The sequence below is a fragment of the Crocuta crocuta genome, unplaced genomic scaffold (assembly GCF_008692635.1).
Source record: "Crocuta crocuta isolate KB4526 unplaced genomic scaffold, BGI_CrCroc_1.0 scaffold266, whole genome shotgun sequence".
Classification (NCBI taxonomy): domain Eukaryota; kingdom Metazoa; phylum Chordata; class Mammalia; order Carnivora; family Hyaenidae; genus Crocuta; species Crocuta crocuta.
The window spans coordinates 1,645,826-1,662,674 of NW_027531005.1; the positions used below are offsets into that span (position 1 = coordinate 1,645,826).

The following is a 16,849-nucleotide window of genomic DNA, read 5'->3' on the forward strand; positions in this document are numbered from 1 at the left end:
AAAAAAAAAAAAAAAAAAAGACAAATCCAAGCATTCTTAGCTATAAGTTTTCAGAGGGTAGCAAGTTTTGCCTGACTTTTAAATACCATTTTAATGTTTTGCCATAGCAACCTTGGGTCGTAGGCTGCTGGCCAGGTAATAGTTCCAGAAAGCAGCTTTGGAGCCATTCAGGGAGACAGATGTTTTTCTGTAGGTGATCTTCAAATGACTATGGCTTCAGGCCTGGACTATGTAAGGAAGTATAGACCATGCTTATATGACACGGCCTCTGTAGTCAACATTCCTACCATTGTGGCATTTCTAGAATGTCTTGTTGGGACTATACCATGGATTTGGACTATTTACATTGGATGACTGACAAGCCTACAATCTGAAGGCTCTGTGAACTTTGCCTGTCACTATACCATATACAAGTGTTTAGAAGCTGACTGTTACCCAGACAAGGCTCTGTGGATCTGTGGTATTTCTCATTGACCCTGGGACATCATATTGCAGGATACAGCAGGAAAACCTATAAAAAACAAATCTTCCCAGAAAATTACCTTAGTGGGAGAAGTGACTTTATCCACAGATTGCTTTTCCCAGAGGTTCCGCTTGCCAGATACGTCTCCTGGCCTCAAATCCTAATGAAGGAAAAGCAGAGATAGTGGGTAGGGTGGCCATTTATATTTTCTGGCCAGGTCTAAATAATTCACCACTTCTGTTATGTGTTTGAATCAATTTCTTGCTTAATACACTTTATCCTAGTGATCTTTAATGGATGGAATCAAAAGGATCATTAGCCATGCTTTGGTCTTATATAGAACTTGATCTATGTTATGACATGAGAATGGGCTGGAATTATCCAGCATTTAGTTCCTATCCGCAACCAAGGGCTTACTGTTAATGGATCAGTAGAACTGGAATAAAAGCATATTTAAAATAATGTAGCGTATTTTTACCTTTTCATGCTTTTAGAAGTGAATAGAACATATGTTAGCCTTAAATAATTCTTTTGACGTTGCATAAGCATTTCACCTATTGCAGATTACTTTTCTTTCAGTGTTCTGCCTGTATCCGCTTGAACTCTTAGGACTTTAGTGCATACTAGCCTAACTCCGAATGCCAATATTCCATTTCTTTGCCTGAGGACATTCTCTGGCTACAGATGCCCACTTCACCCATCCAGGAGGGAGGCTGGAAGTTCAGAGAGTTAACAACCCCAGGTGCAGTCCTCAATCACTCACCGATGAGATCTGGTGCAAGAATACTTTTCAGGCTCACTCATGCCTCATGTAGGATAACTCTGAAGCATGTGTTTTATGTTGGGTTGCCCCAGTGGGATTACGTTTTTATAGCCCATGTGCTTACTAACGTTATTGGTTACCTTCTTTTCCCTGACTCACTTCCTGTAGTGTTTTCTTCACCTCCCAAGTAAACTACCTGCACTATCTTAGGGTCTGCCTCTGGGCAGCTCAAACTAAAATGCATTTTTAATTGCACTTTCCTCAGACTGAAATCATTTTGTGTTTCCTGAGGAGTAAGGGGGTAATTCAGAAGTATATCAGTAGAACCTGGTCCTACAAAAGTAAACATTTACCACCAATTGTACCCATAAGAGAAAATTGAGTTGATGACATATGTGAGAACATGTGGAAATCTTGGGAAGAAAACACTAAAATATGCTTGATAACAGTAACATAGCTTTGATTTGTTATTTACTACCTCATAATTAATTTGGTTTGGAAAAGGGTCCAAATTTCTGTTTTCCATTTACTTTTCTTCCAGCGTGTGCTTGTGCTAGTACTTGGCAAAGGTAGTTTGGAGAAAAGAAATGTGTTTTACTGAAATAGTAACATTTATTTTGGCAAACCCTTTCCTCATTAGGAAGGCGAAGCTAATAGCAATTGTATTTATCCACAGACACCGGTCTAAATGGACATAGTTTTGATAGATATCGAAATCTCAACACTAAAAATGCACTGGTTAAATAGTACCACGTGAAGCATTTCAGATTTACCTTAACCTTACTGAGTTTCTGGATTTCCGCTGTGGTTGGGATTCCTGATATTTTAGGAGAGAGTTATACCTATTTAACTTGGAACCAGTAAGCAACAAGTCAGATTGTTTTTGAAGAATTCCACTACCTTTGCCAATGTAGGTAGGAGCTGCCAAATTGTCTGGAAGACTGAAAATCTGGGAAACTATAATTAGGAACATACTAGTGGAAGCTCTGGAAAGGGGCTGTTATTACTTTATTTATTTGATTCATATAAAACAATTGTTATTCTTTCACATGAATGTTCTTCTACTGAAGAAAGTAAAGTGTGTTTCCCTTAAATCCTGCCTATGAATCTTTTGAGAGCACTTAAAGAGTTTAAATAGTCCATTTTAAGAAAATATGAACATCCAAGTGGTAAGCTGGCATTTTAAATCAAAAGGGAAATATAAATGGAATTACCTGACCAGAATATGTTTTAGAGAAATACCCACTCCAGAAGAAGAGGGAGAAATGAAGGAGAAGCAGGTTTCCAATCAACCAGAGATCAGAGAATGAAGAAGAGAATTCAGCTGAGAAAGACATTGTTGGTTTTTTGTTTTTGTTTTTTAAAAAACAAAAAGAAAGACAAATTAGCACTTAAATTGCTGTACATAACATGTAGTTTAGACACAAAGAACAGTCAAATCAGATAAAGCAGACATACTCAGAACTGGATTCCAGTTACAAAGTTACCCTGAAATCCTGTAAATTCTATCCACAAGTAGCAGTAGATGTCCCCATAAGGTTTCAGGTATAAATCAATGTTTGATTTTGAAGAAGTTAAATTTCAGGGACCCTAAGTAATACTGATTTGATGAACTATTTTGAACAGTTTTAATTTTTAGCATATATGAATATTATTACATAACCAGTGGGTTTTCCCTTCAGGGAATTTTCGAGCATCACACTAGTCCCATGGATTTACTCTTTTCCTTCCTGAAGTTTCCCTGAGTGAGGACTGCTTTGGTGAAAGAATTTCTCTCTGATTTTTCCTTAGTGTCCAGATGCCACACATCTGCTACAACAAAGCCAGGCTTTCCTCTCCACCCATGTATATCAGGGAACATACACAAGGGGCTGAAGATAAATCACCTATGATCCCAAATCAGGAGGCACCTTTGAAGGCCTCCTATTTGCTTTGTCTTGGGTAATCCTCTGATATCCTGGGTTCAGGGTCAGGCTGACCAGAGTCCCAAGGGTATCAAACTCAGGTGCTTGCCATGAAGGGCCAGGCTGGAAACACAAATGCCTGGAGAGGCCTGATGCAGAAAAACAACAACAACAAAAGAGAACCAACAAATTCAAGATTGCCTGCCTCTACACCTCAAAAATGTGTTCAAATTGCAATTTTAAAAAGGGAAATAAAACACAATGGCCCCAAACTACACAGATCTGAGCTGCAGGCCACCAGGGTGAGACCACATGGACAAGACCTGGACAAGATCCTCGCTTGATTTGTCTTTCTAAGCTGCTTTCCTGGACTTAACTTTTTTTTTTTTTTATGGCAAGTTTTATGCATCCACAGAATCTTTCCAGCACTTTCCGCATTTCAGAGATTTCCTCTTTTTTCTGGATCCATAGTGTCTCTGACTTACTTTCTTGCCTTGCTGGGCTCCGAGTCATGTCCTCCCCCAGAGACTGTCCTGTTGCTTATTCAGACTTTGACCTAGCGCTGGGTCTACTACATCAGGGATGCACATGAAGTTTAACTTTGCTTATCAGGCATACTCGAACTGGCTTTTATTTATAACATCACTTACATGTGTTTTCTTTCCATCTGACCTTCATTCAGGAAGCCACACTAGTCTACAAAATCCAATGGGACATGGGGAAAAAGGGGTCACTACAAGCTATACTAATTGTTACATTCTTCTTTCCTTTTCCTCTCTGTCCTTGAGGAGATGGTCTAGCAAATTACTTACTAAATCATAGGTAAGGCAGGCAATGATTTTGTAATTTCCCTGTAATACCTTTCTGTCCTGCCTGAAAATGGGCTTTTTTTGTGGAAAACTTGACACAGTTATTATACCTGTGGCAATAATGACTAAGTTAAATCTCTTAGCCCTCCCATTAGGATGACACAGATGATGGTAGACTTATCGGTTAAGGTACTGCTAAAAGACTATGGGTCAAGTCCTGGGCCGAATACAGGAGTATAATATGGTACAGAAATGAAATAGATTGCAAATACTGTAAATGTGAAAAAGCGACCATGTGCCACACTCATCAAAGAGGAAACAATACACCTTCTCTCTCTTATCTCTTCTATCTTGTGAGATCTTCAGTGGGTCCGTGAACTTGCTGAATTTGTATCAAATACATGCTTGAGGAGAGACCGTCTTAGATCTTATTAGGTTTTCAAAGGGGTCTCCAATTCAGAAAGGTTAATAATCACTGGTCTGGAACCACAAAACTTATATAAATTACCCTTTTCAAAAAGTAATTTCTACTCTCTCTCTTTTTTTTAAGTGTTTATTTATTTTTGAGAGACAGAGAGAGACAAGAACATGAGTGGGGGAGGAGCAGAGAGAGAGGAAAACACAGAATCATAAGTGGGCTCCAGGCTCTCAGCTGTCACCACAGAGTCTGACAAGGGGGGGGGCGGTTTCAAACCCATGAACCATGAGATCATGACCTGACCTGAAGTTGGACGCTCAACTGACTGAACCATCCTGGTGTCCCAAAAAAGTAATTTCTATTCTTTATGTCACCTTGGGTACTGGAGAAATTTGAGACACTAAAGAGAACATACCTCTTGGGTATGATCTCTCACTTAACCTGTCTCCAGTTATAGATTTTTTTTTCAATACATAAAGACTTTCAATTGTAACTTGGGTTTACATTAAGTCTTATATCTCCTGTGAGTCTTAATGCAAAAAGCTTGGGCTGAATACTAATTAAATGACTACAAGGAGTTGCATCCATGAAAGATATGGAAATACTTCTATTTTTTTTTCTTTTTAAGTTGGTAAAGTGATTAACTTTACTGACTTTGGAGATTAAATATGGAGCCAATGGATGCAATCAATGGTCAACAATGCAGAGACCATGATTTAGAATGTTTTTCTTCTACCTCTGGCTTAGAGTGCTTATACCAATGGAGTCTCTGTTCCCTTGGGCACCAACAGAGGTATAAAAGCAACCTAACAGAGAAAGCCCACTAATATCTGGTAGGGAGCTTAGTAAGGTTTTTGATTATAATGATAAATGCAAAGCAATTATCATTCAATGAAAAATTTAAAGGACATTTTTATAGTAAGATAGCCACTCTTAATAAGAAAATGTTAGTTTCCAAAAATAATATTCATAACCAGTTTTTATAGTTTCCAGTTTTACTTTTTTTTTTTTTTTGGCTTTTTAATGGCTTCCCTTTGGAGGTATTGACAATAAAATTACAGCAATTATTTCAACAACTACCCAATTACTATATTTTTGTGTTAAGTTACAGAAATTAGGCAAATTAGAAAATATGGGCTCAAAAGAGCCAACATACACATTCTTTTGGGAACAAGTCTAGGAGCGCCCTCCACAGAGAAGTGGCCTAGATAATTTGACATTTTCACTTTCAAATTCCTCGCCGTGATTTATAGAATGGAAGCTAAACAGACAGACCAGTTAAGAGTGTAAATGTGAACTGCCTGCAGCTCTGGCTTAACTGCTCCTCCTAGCAGAGTGTGGAGGTGATTATGGTTCCATTTTACCCTCTAGGTAATCAGGCTGTGGCTGCTCTGGACCATCCTTGTCCTTGGTAAATCTGAGCCCCTCCTTGTTTGTTATTTGGCAAAGAACTGGGGCGCTGTCTTTCCCAGGCAAAGACACCAACAGCCTGTTTTCTTTTGCTGCTGAAAACTGAGGAATCAAAAATTTCAGAAAAATCCAAAGCTACTTACAGAAGGCTTGGGAGCAGGCGACTTATTTCCATCTGGGGTTTTAGTTAGCCACTCATTGATGCGGCTGGAAACCCCCACCTTCAAGCCAGCAGTCTCCTACAAAGTCAATAACCCAGTATTACGGAGAGAGAGAGAGAGAGAGAGAAAAAAAAACTTCACTTGGAAAAATAAACTTCAAAGTAATCTCAAAAGACTATGAAGTATTCACATAACCATCACATAAGACAGATCAATTATTGATCTCTAGATTTAGTATTTTGAGTAAAAGAAACCTTAAGCTTGCTATTTAAGTCTATGTCATCTGGTTTTCTTTCTCCTGCACCTTACCCCCCTCCCCACCTCCAGGGGCTGATGATTAATTTCAAGTACTTCATTTAGAATACTGTGGCCAGACCATTGTACATCATCTGGCCTCATGACCACATACTCTCTGAAAGAACTACATCTTTTTCACTGTTTTTATTATTAACTAGTGTGATTCCTAAAAAGAAAACAAACAAACCAACCCAAGGGAAAAAGGAAAAAAATCCAACCTCCAAAATGAAAAGACCCACATTCGGTACTTACCTTATTCGGTGTGCCCGAAACGGTGGGGGATGAAAACACATTCCCCTTCTCCCACATGCTCTTGATATTGCGGACGCCTTCAGCGGGAACAGGGAGATCCGAGGCTGCTGGCTTCATAGGTTTTGCGGTTTTTGTTCCCTAAAATGCATGAATTATTTTTAGGGTTGGTACCGATAAGTTCTATTCTCATAAAATTATATATAGTGAGCTTGTCTTCTTCAACATGATCATTTAAAAAATTCATTGTGATATTTAAAAGTATCACCTCCACCAAAAATTCTGTTGTAATTCTGTTATAATAATTCTGTCATAAAACTACATTCTGATGACATACAGACCTCAAATAAACCATGATATCTACATCAGAGGATCTTTCAAAAATGAAATTATGCCTGGGGCGCCTGGGTGGCTCAGTCGGTTAAGCACTCAACTCTTGACTTTGGCTCAGGTCATGATCTCACAGTTGGTGGGTTTGAGCTCCGAGTTGGGCTCTNAAAATGAAACTATGCCTTTTACTGGGACACTATTGGTTGTGAAGGGGATATTTCACTTCATTTCTTCAATAGATTCTCCTTAAGTGCTCTATGTGAGCAGGCACTGTGCTAGGCTCTGGGGATATAGTGCTACTCAAGCCAGTCTGCTCTGGAAGCTACAGTGGACTTAACACTTCAATAGGGGAGACAGATGGTAAGTAGTTATACCAGTATTTATTTCCACATTGTGATAAGTGGTATGAAAGAGGAATGTGGTGCCACAAAGCATGCCCCGAGAGCGTACGTTAGGGAATAATGCTTAGTTTAGGGAAGCAAAGAAGGCTGTTCTGAAGAAGTGACATTTAAACCGAGGTCAGATAGAAGGCTTGAAAGTGGCTAGGCGAGAAGAAGGAGCAAATGCCATTCCATGTAGAGGGAACGGCATACATGAAGGGCTGAAGGCAGGAACATGTTACGAAACTGAAAAATCAAGAGACCTCTGTGTGGAGAGAATACTGAAAGGAGGAAAGAACAGATGTAAAAATGAAAGGTGTGCATTCAAGATATGGTTCCAGCTGGGGTGATGGGCATACCCAGAGTCATGCAGTTCCTCTGGTGGTCCTGCTTTGTGGCCTGTGGCCTGTGTCGGTGGTCGGCCATGCACCGATGGTAGCAAGGGGGTACCATCAGCGGCTGGCACATAAAAATATCTCTCAGGACTGTGTAAGCTCTGAAGCCCCAGTCCTGGTATTTAATCCTAGTAGAGCCATGATCAATTCAGCCACAGAAAACAAAGAGCTGCAATTCATCTTATATTTCACTGGACAGTTAATCTTGTGAAAAATCACCTCTTGAGTGTTAGGACTTGATTATTCATTTGACAAATCATCCAGACCTCTCTCTTTCTTATTCCCTCTTATCATTTGTTTGTGAACAATTTTACAGGGATCTCCACTCTGCAGTACAAAGGACAGGAGAAAAAGCAAACCAAACTGATCCAATTACTTTATAGCAAGGGTTGTGACACACGTCCGGAAGGTAAAACCATTGACTAAATGAACTACAGAAGGAGAGGACATCTTGATCAATGTGCTTCGGTACTTGGAAATATACTTTATTTCCAGACAGCATAGAACCCCCTTTGGGGGATGTGGGAAAATGTTGGAACAGAAAGAAGCATAAAACTATGGTCTTAAGAACACAAAACAATAATTTTGAAATTGATGATGATGAAACTTGGCCTGGCTCTCACTTTTATATTAACTTATAGTACTACTTTTATTTGATAATAAAAGTTTTTATAGATTAAAAAAAAAAGATGAACCAAGGTTGTAACTGTTGAAACTACATATGGGAACACATTTTGCAAGTAACTAAGGATACTGAGATATACTTATGGACATACAAGTAATATAGTTCAATACCAATAAGCCAGTTCATTAAAACTTCAGGAACAGCTTCAGGAAAGAATACTCTGGCTGAAAGGAGAAAACAATTTATTTATGATTTATTTCTATTACTGTTCTTCTGTATAGCTAGCTCAAAGTACAATAAAGCACCACTAATATTATAACATAGTAATGTGGTTGCTGGACTTGACTACTGTCCTAAGTACGCTTCTATGGTCATCCATCAACAGAGTCTGCCTTTGACTCAGGCTGTCTCTCACCTCAATTGCGCTGGTGTACTGCTCCAGTCTGCTGTCAATCTTTGAGACAACTGCCGCTTGGTGAGTTGATTTGACACCACTGCTAAGTGAATAAACACACACACATACATAAAAATACAAGAGAGAATCTTTCCTTACATATATGACAGCTGATGATTCTCATTGAACAATCAACCACATTTACCTTTTCTGCACAGACTTATTCAAAAATTCTGCTCGCTCTTCTATCTAGGAATTGAAAAAAAAAAAACCCAGTTAATATCTGCAGCTTCTAAACAATGCTTCTCCGTTCATGCCACTTGGTGAGTAAAAGCTCCAGTGAGTGTGCGGGGGTCATAGGGTGCTGTGCCCAGCAACTCTGCTGCATGGAGGTATTTGGGGGTACTTATGAGGTATTTGAGGGTGAGATTTGGAGGGGAAAAAGGTAGGACTGGGCATATGATACAGAAAGTGTGGAGAAATACAAAGTTCTAGAGGCAAATTAAAGACCAGACAGAAGTGGAATAACAAAGCCTCTGAAACAATGTTAAATCAGTGGCAAAATAATTATGTTTCAAGACAAAAAATTTTGTTTTCAAAAGCACCTGCTATTACCCTTCAGGATGTATTTATATGAGTACATATATACCATGTTATTTGATGAGCAAAATTTTCCCATGATATTTTAACACACATTAAGTGTGTAATAGGATCGGATAAGAAAGGTAACTAGGAACTACGAGCTATTCACTTACTGCTTAGCCTGGCTTCTTAACTTGACAGCTGTTGAGCCTACTGCTGAGCCTAGTTTGTCTTGAATATAGAAAATGGGTATGGGGGTGGATTGAGACTGGGGCACAACTCCTCAGGGCTGAGGCCTCTCATGAAACCCGTTAGCCCAAGTGGGAATTATGGAAATAAGCCCGGAAAAACTGACAAAATGGTAAGTTCAGGGGTCTTTAACAAATTTCTTTTCCTTTTTAAAGCTAGGAAATTCCTTTTGCTAAAACTAAAGCCACTTATCAAACATGATAGTTTACTGAAACTGTATCATCACATCAGATGTTCTCTGTAAGTCAGCGAGTATCTGTTGACTTCCTATGATACCCAACTCCAGGGTGGAAATATCCTCTGTCATTTACCACCTATCAAAGTCAGCACATGATAAAACCTTTGTCTATGACTGCCTGTGCCAAAGCACACATGTGCTAAAGGAGTCCATTTTCTGCCCTGTTCAGGATGGCCAAGGAATCAGCTAGATTTCAGTTACCCTAGACTGGTGTGGTTGAGTGTGCCTTAGAGTCTTCTGAGATGTTAGCGGCTCTTTCTGGCCTGGACTGTCCTGGGACTCATGCACTATTAATAAACACCCTTAGGCTTTTTTGGAAAACATGCTTCACTCCTATTATCAACTGAATAACATTTTTATATGGTTAGTGGGGGTATCTCATTCTTTCCAATGATTTCTCATAAGGATGAAAGCAAACTCATTAAAAATAAAACTTGATGCAAAAAAAGTGCCATCAGTAGCCCTGAATTTGTAGGATGCAAAGTGTCTCAAATCTTATTTTCCTGATTTTAATATAAACTTAGAAGTGCACCCCTAGATAAAAAGTTCCCAGTTGAATAGGTGAAATATACTGAAACCATGCAATGCACTGGCACTTTTAATATCCATCCATCCATCCATCCATCCACGCATCCATCTATCATTCATCCATTATCCCTCCATCTATCCATCATCTATCCATCCATCCATCATCCATCCATCCATCCATCCATCCATATTTTAACCCAACCAGCCTGTCAGTTAAACAACTAACCAATAAATTATATATTGAGTACCCATTCTATAAAATTAAATACTCAACAGTATATGAGACAGTGCCCCATTCTTTAAGGAGAACACAGTCAGTAGGGAAGGCTAATAGAACATACAAACAAAATACTTAACATTCAATGATAGGTATCATACTAAAGATAAGAAGAAAATGTTGGGGCCATGGGAGAAGTGAGTCTCTGGGGTTAGTGGAGAAGTAGTTTTGATTTGGAGGTGAGATTTCTAGTTTATAGTTTACACAGTTTTATCAATGAATTTATGGAAGTGAGGGTACACGAGGTACAGGGGACAGGACATTTGTCGGGGAGCAAACCAATGCACAAAGATTTGGGGGACACACACAAGGCAGGGGGCGGGGATGCAGGAATGAAACACACAGTGAAGGCCGGAGGCATGAGCAGGGGGCAGCAGAGGTGAGGCTTGTTTGTAGCACTTCTAGCGTCCTTGCAACTCGGGGATGAGCTTGCTAACCTCGGCTATCCCATTAATTCAAATTACAGAGATTCTCAGATGCCAACATCTCCTTTTGTATCTACACTATTTAATACAGCTTGACTTCATTATCACATTTTGTCAGGGCTAACCATCCACTTATGGATGCACTCCTATTGGAAAATTCCTTAACTTAGTCAATCTAGATAATGTAACAATGTGTACTGGATTTCACACATTTCTGTAGTTCAATGACAGGAGTTGGTTCTTCTGAAGACCGATAGGTGGCAGTGTTGTCCTGATGAAAATCGGGGAGAAAAGCATGCTACTTATTTTCGAAAATTGGCTCTCTCCTTCCTCTACACCACTTCCGTGGCCAAAATATGGAAACAACAACAATAAAAACCCACTTTTAAATTTAATTTACTTAAAATCTGTTCTGTGCACGGATTACGTAAGAAAAATCATTCACTGCTAACAAAATTTAACTGTGAGAAACCAGGTTCAGAGTTTCCCTGACAAGGGAATAGAAGGAGTCATGAGAACTTAACAAAATACATGAGTTGATAATATTTTGAGGTCAAATAGCAAATGTTTCCCTTGCACTGGCATGCTACAATGTTAACTTATGACCACTTATAAAAGTCGCAGGGCCAAGAGTGGCAACAACGGTAGGAATTTAATCATAGAATATGAACTTGAGCTCCAAAAAGAGCCACAGCAATCTTCAAGGCACATATTATGGAGAAAAGCAATAGATTGTCTGTTCCTGAAAGCCTGTCTCTGTTATATAGAAATTAAAAATGTTTTGTTTCTTTTTAACATAAATACTTTGATTGCTCACACATGCTTCTCCAGAGGAGGGAGCAGATGAATGGCTTCCTGGGAACACTATGAAATGGGAAGCCAGGAGTCTGGTTGAGGAAAAGACCAGAGAGGTTAAGTAAGTTGAAGAATTTAGTTCAGAGGAGACATTTGAAGAAGAAAAGGAGGATGGGCTGTAGTTTCTCTTGAGAAGAAAGAAATTAGAAGTATAGATGTGCCTCTACTCTCTTCATGTTACCAAGACTGTTCAGGAAAAGTTTAGCTTGGGTGAGATTTCAAGGAAGGTAGAAAGATCTTTGCTTATTGATGAGGCAGAAACACAATGACACAGACATGGAACAGAACAAACTCTGGTCACTGCACGGAGATAGCCTGAACCAAGTGGGGTGTGTGTGTGCATTTTGTGCATTTTGTTTTGCCTTTCTGTTCTTTCTCCTATAGTGGGGATCTGCAAACTATGACCCATGTGCCCACAGATCTTATGTAGGCCATATGACAGCAGCGTGGAGCCTGCTGTCAGCGCAGAGCCCAAACTCACAAACGGTGAGATCATGACCTGAGCCGAAATCAAGAGTCAGATACTTAACCGATTGAGCCACCCAGGCACCCCTGAAATCCAAAATTCAGTGTGCATAAATAAACTCATCTATATTCTACAAAGCTTCCCTCTACTCATTTCGTTCGGTGCTAAGATCTCACTGTGCTGGCAGCCTGCGCTTGGTTACCTGGTAATTCTTAGATGCCCCAGAACAGTTGACTGTGTTAATGCCATAAGGGCAGCGACCTTGCTTTGTACTTCTTTCCCTCAGAGCACCTAGTACACATTGTGTACATTATAAATAGCAAGTATTAAACAATAAAATCCCCCAGTGGCTTAGTTCGGATTCCCCCTGAAGCAGATCTTGAAACAGAGGGTTTGAGTATAAGGAGTTTGTTAGGGAGGTATGAGAGTATGACTGGGGCCCAGATGATCATAAAGACTGGGTGAAGTCTGGGGCTCAGTCGGTTAAGTGGCCAGCTTCAGCTCAGGTCACGATCTCACGGTTCGTGAGATTGAGCCCCGCATCGGGCTCTGTGCTGACAGCTCAGAGCCTGAAGCCTGCTTCCGATTCTGTGTCTCCTTCTCTCTCTGACCCTCCCCCGCTCATGCTCTGTTTCTCTCTGTCTCAATAATAAATAAAACATAAAAAAAAAAAAGACTGGGTGAAGTTCCTTAGGGATCAAACATGCTGACTTTCCTGTGAAACAGGTGATCACTATAAAATGTAAGTAACTGGCTTTTGGGCACTTTAGTGGCCACATGAGATGACCTCACACACACAGTTATCGACACACACACGCACATACTTAACCAGCTGGAGCCTGGCTATGAGTCTGTACTGGTTTTGCCCATCATCAATGTTTGGTAGTCTTCCTACATTGATGGAAACTGAAGGTGAAGTGAAAGTGTTAAATGTTCCAATCTCTGAAGATGCATTTATTCATTCAACAAATATTTATTGACTATGTTCACTATGCCAGGTGCTCAATAAATGTTAACTCTCAAAACCAAAAAAAAAAAAAATTGAAAATAATGGCAGATCGAATATAAGTAATAGGTGGCACTTTCTTGCTTCTGTTCTCTTTGCTCTGCATGTCAACCTTTCTATCATGTCCTTGACTGGGCTCCCTCCTGCTCATTCTTTTTTCTCCTGACAGTACTTCTGTCTTCCGTCAAGTGGGAGCTGTGCTCCTTGAAGGCAGCGATGCGACCAGACTCATCCTGGCAAAGGACCCTGTCCAAGGCACACTTCATCTCCTGTGATAACGGCTTTCACATTTGACCAGTACCATTTCCAGCTGGCCTACTTTTAATAATGACAAATTAACCATGAAAAGCAGCCTTTATAATATGGTTGCCCACTTTGTGAACTTTAAATGTTTCCATTTTCGATTGCTCAAAGCAGTGAGGCCTCTGGAGGGCACGGGTCAGTGAAATCGAGAGATAATTGCTGAATGTCACTTAAACACACACCAAAGCATCTAATAAACAACAGACACCGGTTTCTCCACTTTACTTCTCTCCTTCCCTCATGTTCCTGACAATGGTAAGCTGTGAAAGGGCTGAAAGAAGGAGCAGAAAGGTCAGTGAAGTAGAGGCTCTGCATGATGAAGAGCCAAATAAGGGGCTACGATCAGGTTTCCATCACATTACGACAGAGGTGTGACGAGAAGTCTTTCTGGGAGGAAAAAGTACCTTGAGAGATGAACCTTTAGGGGTGAAGCACTTGAATGGCTTCTTGTCATCTGATAAGCTGTCTTCGGGCAGCTTCTGACGTTTCTCAGCAGCTTCTGCCCTCCGCTTTTCGATCTCTTCCCTTAGCCTCCTCTTCTCTTCCTGAGACAGAAGAGTAACAAGGAGCCTGATACCAGCTTCCAGCCAGAAGGAAAGAACGCTGCGGGAGAAGGAGCACTGGCCCCACAGGAGAAAAAGCAGGTTCTGGATTGCACGCCACCCCTCCTCCAGGGCGGTCACCAGAGGTGAAGCCTGAGCCCATGAGTCCATCTGCCAGATACTCTGGTGCGGCCACTTCCCAACTGTGTGACCTCAGCCACGTCACTCATCTGTTCTATGCCTCGGTTTTTCATCTGTAAGATGGGGATAATGACAGCTTTAACGAGGGCTAAATGAGAAAGCCCGTGTAAAATTCCTAGGATCAGTGTGAAGCTGGTCCTTAGCAGGGCATTTACCACTGACCGTTCACTTCTGTAGATGTAAAATGAATATAAACGTCCCTTCTGCCTCCTTCTGAGAAGAGTTGTAAAGGCAGATGAAATAACCAGCGTGCAAAGTTTATGTTAAATCTATGGTATTATGGTCACCAAACTGTACAAGAGGTAATTTTATGGTTGTGCCCGCCTCCACGGAGTAGATTATTTTAGATGGTTTGACAAACCTGAAATATGTAGATGCTGCACCAAAGCAGTCACAGATGCTCACAGTATGTGTCATACTAGCCTCTCTGTGCCTTCATTACTGGTCTACAATACCCTCCTCTGTCTCCTCTCTCAGGCAAAACATTCAGAGAGCTCTGATCCGGCTGCACATCCTCTGTGAATGGCTGACTGAGAGATTTGTGTAGTTTTTTGTAGTTTTCGAACTGTAGGTTCTCAAGCAGAGACAGGATGTTCAGCTGCCAGAGGATGTGGCAGAAGGATTCTCTGTGTTATGGGCTAAAAGTCTGAGGTCCCCCCACTCCTGCACCGCCATTCATACATTAACGTCCTAACCCCCAGGGTGATGGTTTTAGGAGGTGGGGCTTCAGGAGGTGATTGGATGCTGAGAGTGAAGTCTTCATAAATGGCACTGGTGCCCATCTAAAAGAGGCCCCAGACAGTTCTCTTTCCCCTTGTGCCAAGCGAGGACACAGCAGGAAGACCGCGGATCTTGAACTCTCCAACCTCCAGAACTGTGAGAAATAAATCTCTGTCATTTGTAGGCCACACAATCTGTGGCTGTGGCTCCACTGACTAAGAGACTATTTGGTAGGAGGTTAGACCAAATTATCTCCTCGGTCCAATCCACTTCTAAGAGTTAGTATTTCTCTTCTGCCTTTATTGATACTCTGCTCCCCGAAATGACAATAATAACAATGTTAACAATAATCATAACTAGCAGGCACCACAAATACAATGATCTATTTGATCTGATCATGGCATCAATCCTATAACTAGACATTATTTCTCAGGTGAGGAAAAGAAGTTTTAGCCCAGTCCCGGAACTCTGCCAAGGTCCCAGGCTGAAAGTGGCAAAAAATACAAGCCCAGGTATGTTTGATTCTAAAGCACTATCATCCCAATTACTTCTCAACCAAAGGCAAGTGGCTCATTGAGAGCTGGATCTGGAAGAGATCCTGGAATAATGTATCCAAACTTTCCACACAGGTTAGATGTCAGAAAGCCATCTGCTGTCTGTGTGCATAGTTTGACTGACAGAAGGTCAATATTTCCTAAGATTAGAGGGCAAGCTCATTTGGAGAATCGAGGTCTCAATACTGATTCTACCACTTGGTAGTCAAGTAACTCACATAAGTCACTCAAATAATTTGATTCCCTTTTCTTTGCCCATAAAATGAGAATAAGGATGTGCCTCGGGATGAAAGGAAAGAATGCACCTTGTAAACTTGTAGTTAGTTAAGCTCTTTTTCAGTTTTCAAAATTTGCCTTCTTGTAACTTTATCTGTTGTTTTCAGTTCTGCCTTAAAAGACATAACACATTCATCTGTTCATAATTACCCGGCTCCTACTACATGCCTGGCACTGTGTTGCGTCCTGGGTTTACAGTAACGAACAAAGCAGATGCTGTCCTTGCTTCTGACTACTTCATCTCCTTACTCTTCCATTAAAAAAAGGAAAGCCACTTAAAAAAAATCTTCTCTATAGAAACCCTTCCAATATCAGAAAGCAACTAGCCCATGACTCTTGGGTCTTATAACGAATCTGCAGACCTTTCATCCTTCTCTGCCTGCCATTCTTTATTGAGAGACAGTAGAGGGTTAAGGTAAATGGGACCATGGGAAAATGATAAAAATCACTCTGTGCCTCGATTTCCTCATCTGAAAACTGGGGTGGGGTAAGAAGACTAGTCACATCATAAAGTTCTTATAATTGGATGGAAATTACTACGTGTAAAGGGTTTAGAACTGTGCCTAATGCACAGTGAGTTTGTTATTCTTAAAATGTGTTTGTAAGAGTCCGTGCAGCAGCATTCCACCAGCAAAAACATTATTCCCGGGGCTTGAGTAAGCTGCCCCGCCTTACCTCCTCTCTGACTTTTCTCTCTGCTTCCTCCTGCTTCCGCCTCTGCTCTTCCTCTTCCAGGACCTTCCTTCGCTCCTCCCGCTTTTTCTTCAGCTCCTCCAGCTCCAGGGCCGCCTCCTGCTGCTTCTGTTTGAGCTTCTCGAACTCCTCGCTCTCAGTTTCCCCGCGGCGGCGGCGAAGCTCCTCCAGGCGCTTGCCGGCTTCCACCTGCGAAGCGCCTTCGGCCTCCTTGGCCTCGCTAGCCCTCGCTCCTGCTCCGGGGCGGCTGTCCAGAAATGCAAAGGAGTTTGACAAATGTCAGTCCGAAGGCCTCCCCAGAGGGAGGGAGGGATGTCGGTCTGCAGGCTTTGCATC

General features: G+C 41.1%; 1 protein-coding gene across 4 annotated transcripts in view; it reads right to left on the reverse strand.

The window, feature by feature from the left end:
* CALD1 (caldesmon 1) overlaps positions 1 to 16,849 on the reverse strand; it is a 183,591-nt gene that overhangs the window by 4,673 nt on the left and 162,069 nt on the right. For 3 of the 4 annotated variants that reach the window (XM_077770702.1, XM_077770704.1, XM_077770706.1), the window contains 7 exons: positions 16,496 to 16,760; positions 13,932 to 14,072; positions 8,804 to 8,847; positions 8,620 to 8,701; positions 6,478 to 6,615; positions 5,911 to 6,006; positions 543 to 623 (listed from right to left, as the gene is read on the reverse strand). In XM_077770702.1, coding sequence (XP_077626828.1) covers positions 543 to 623; positions 5,911 to 6,006; positions 6,478 to 6,615; positions 8,620 to 8,701; positions 8,804 to 8,847; positions 13,932 to 14,072; positions 16,496 to 16,760 — 847 coding nt within the window. The remainder of the gene's footprint in view (positions 1 to 542; positions 624 to 5,910; positions 6,007 to 6,477; positions 6,616 to 8,619; positions 8,702 to 8,803; positions 8,848 to 13,931; positions 14,073 to 16,495; positions 16,761 to 16,849) is intronic. The other variant, XM_077770705.1, reaches the window with a different exon arrangement.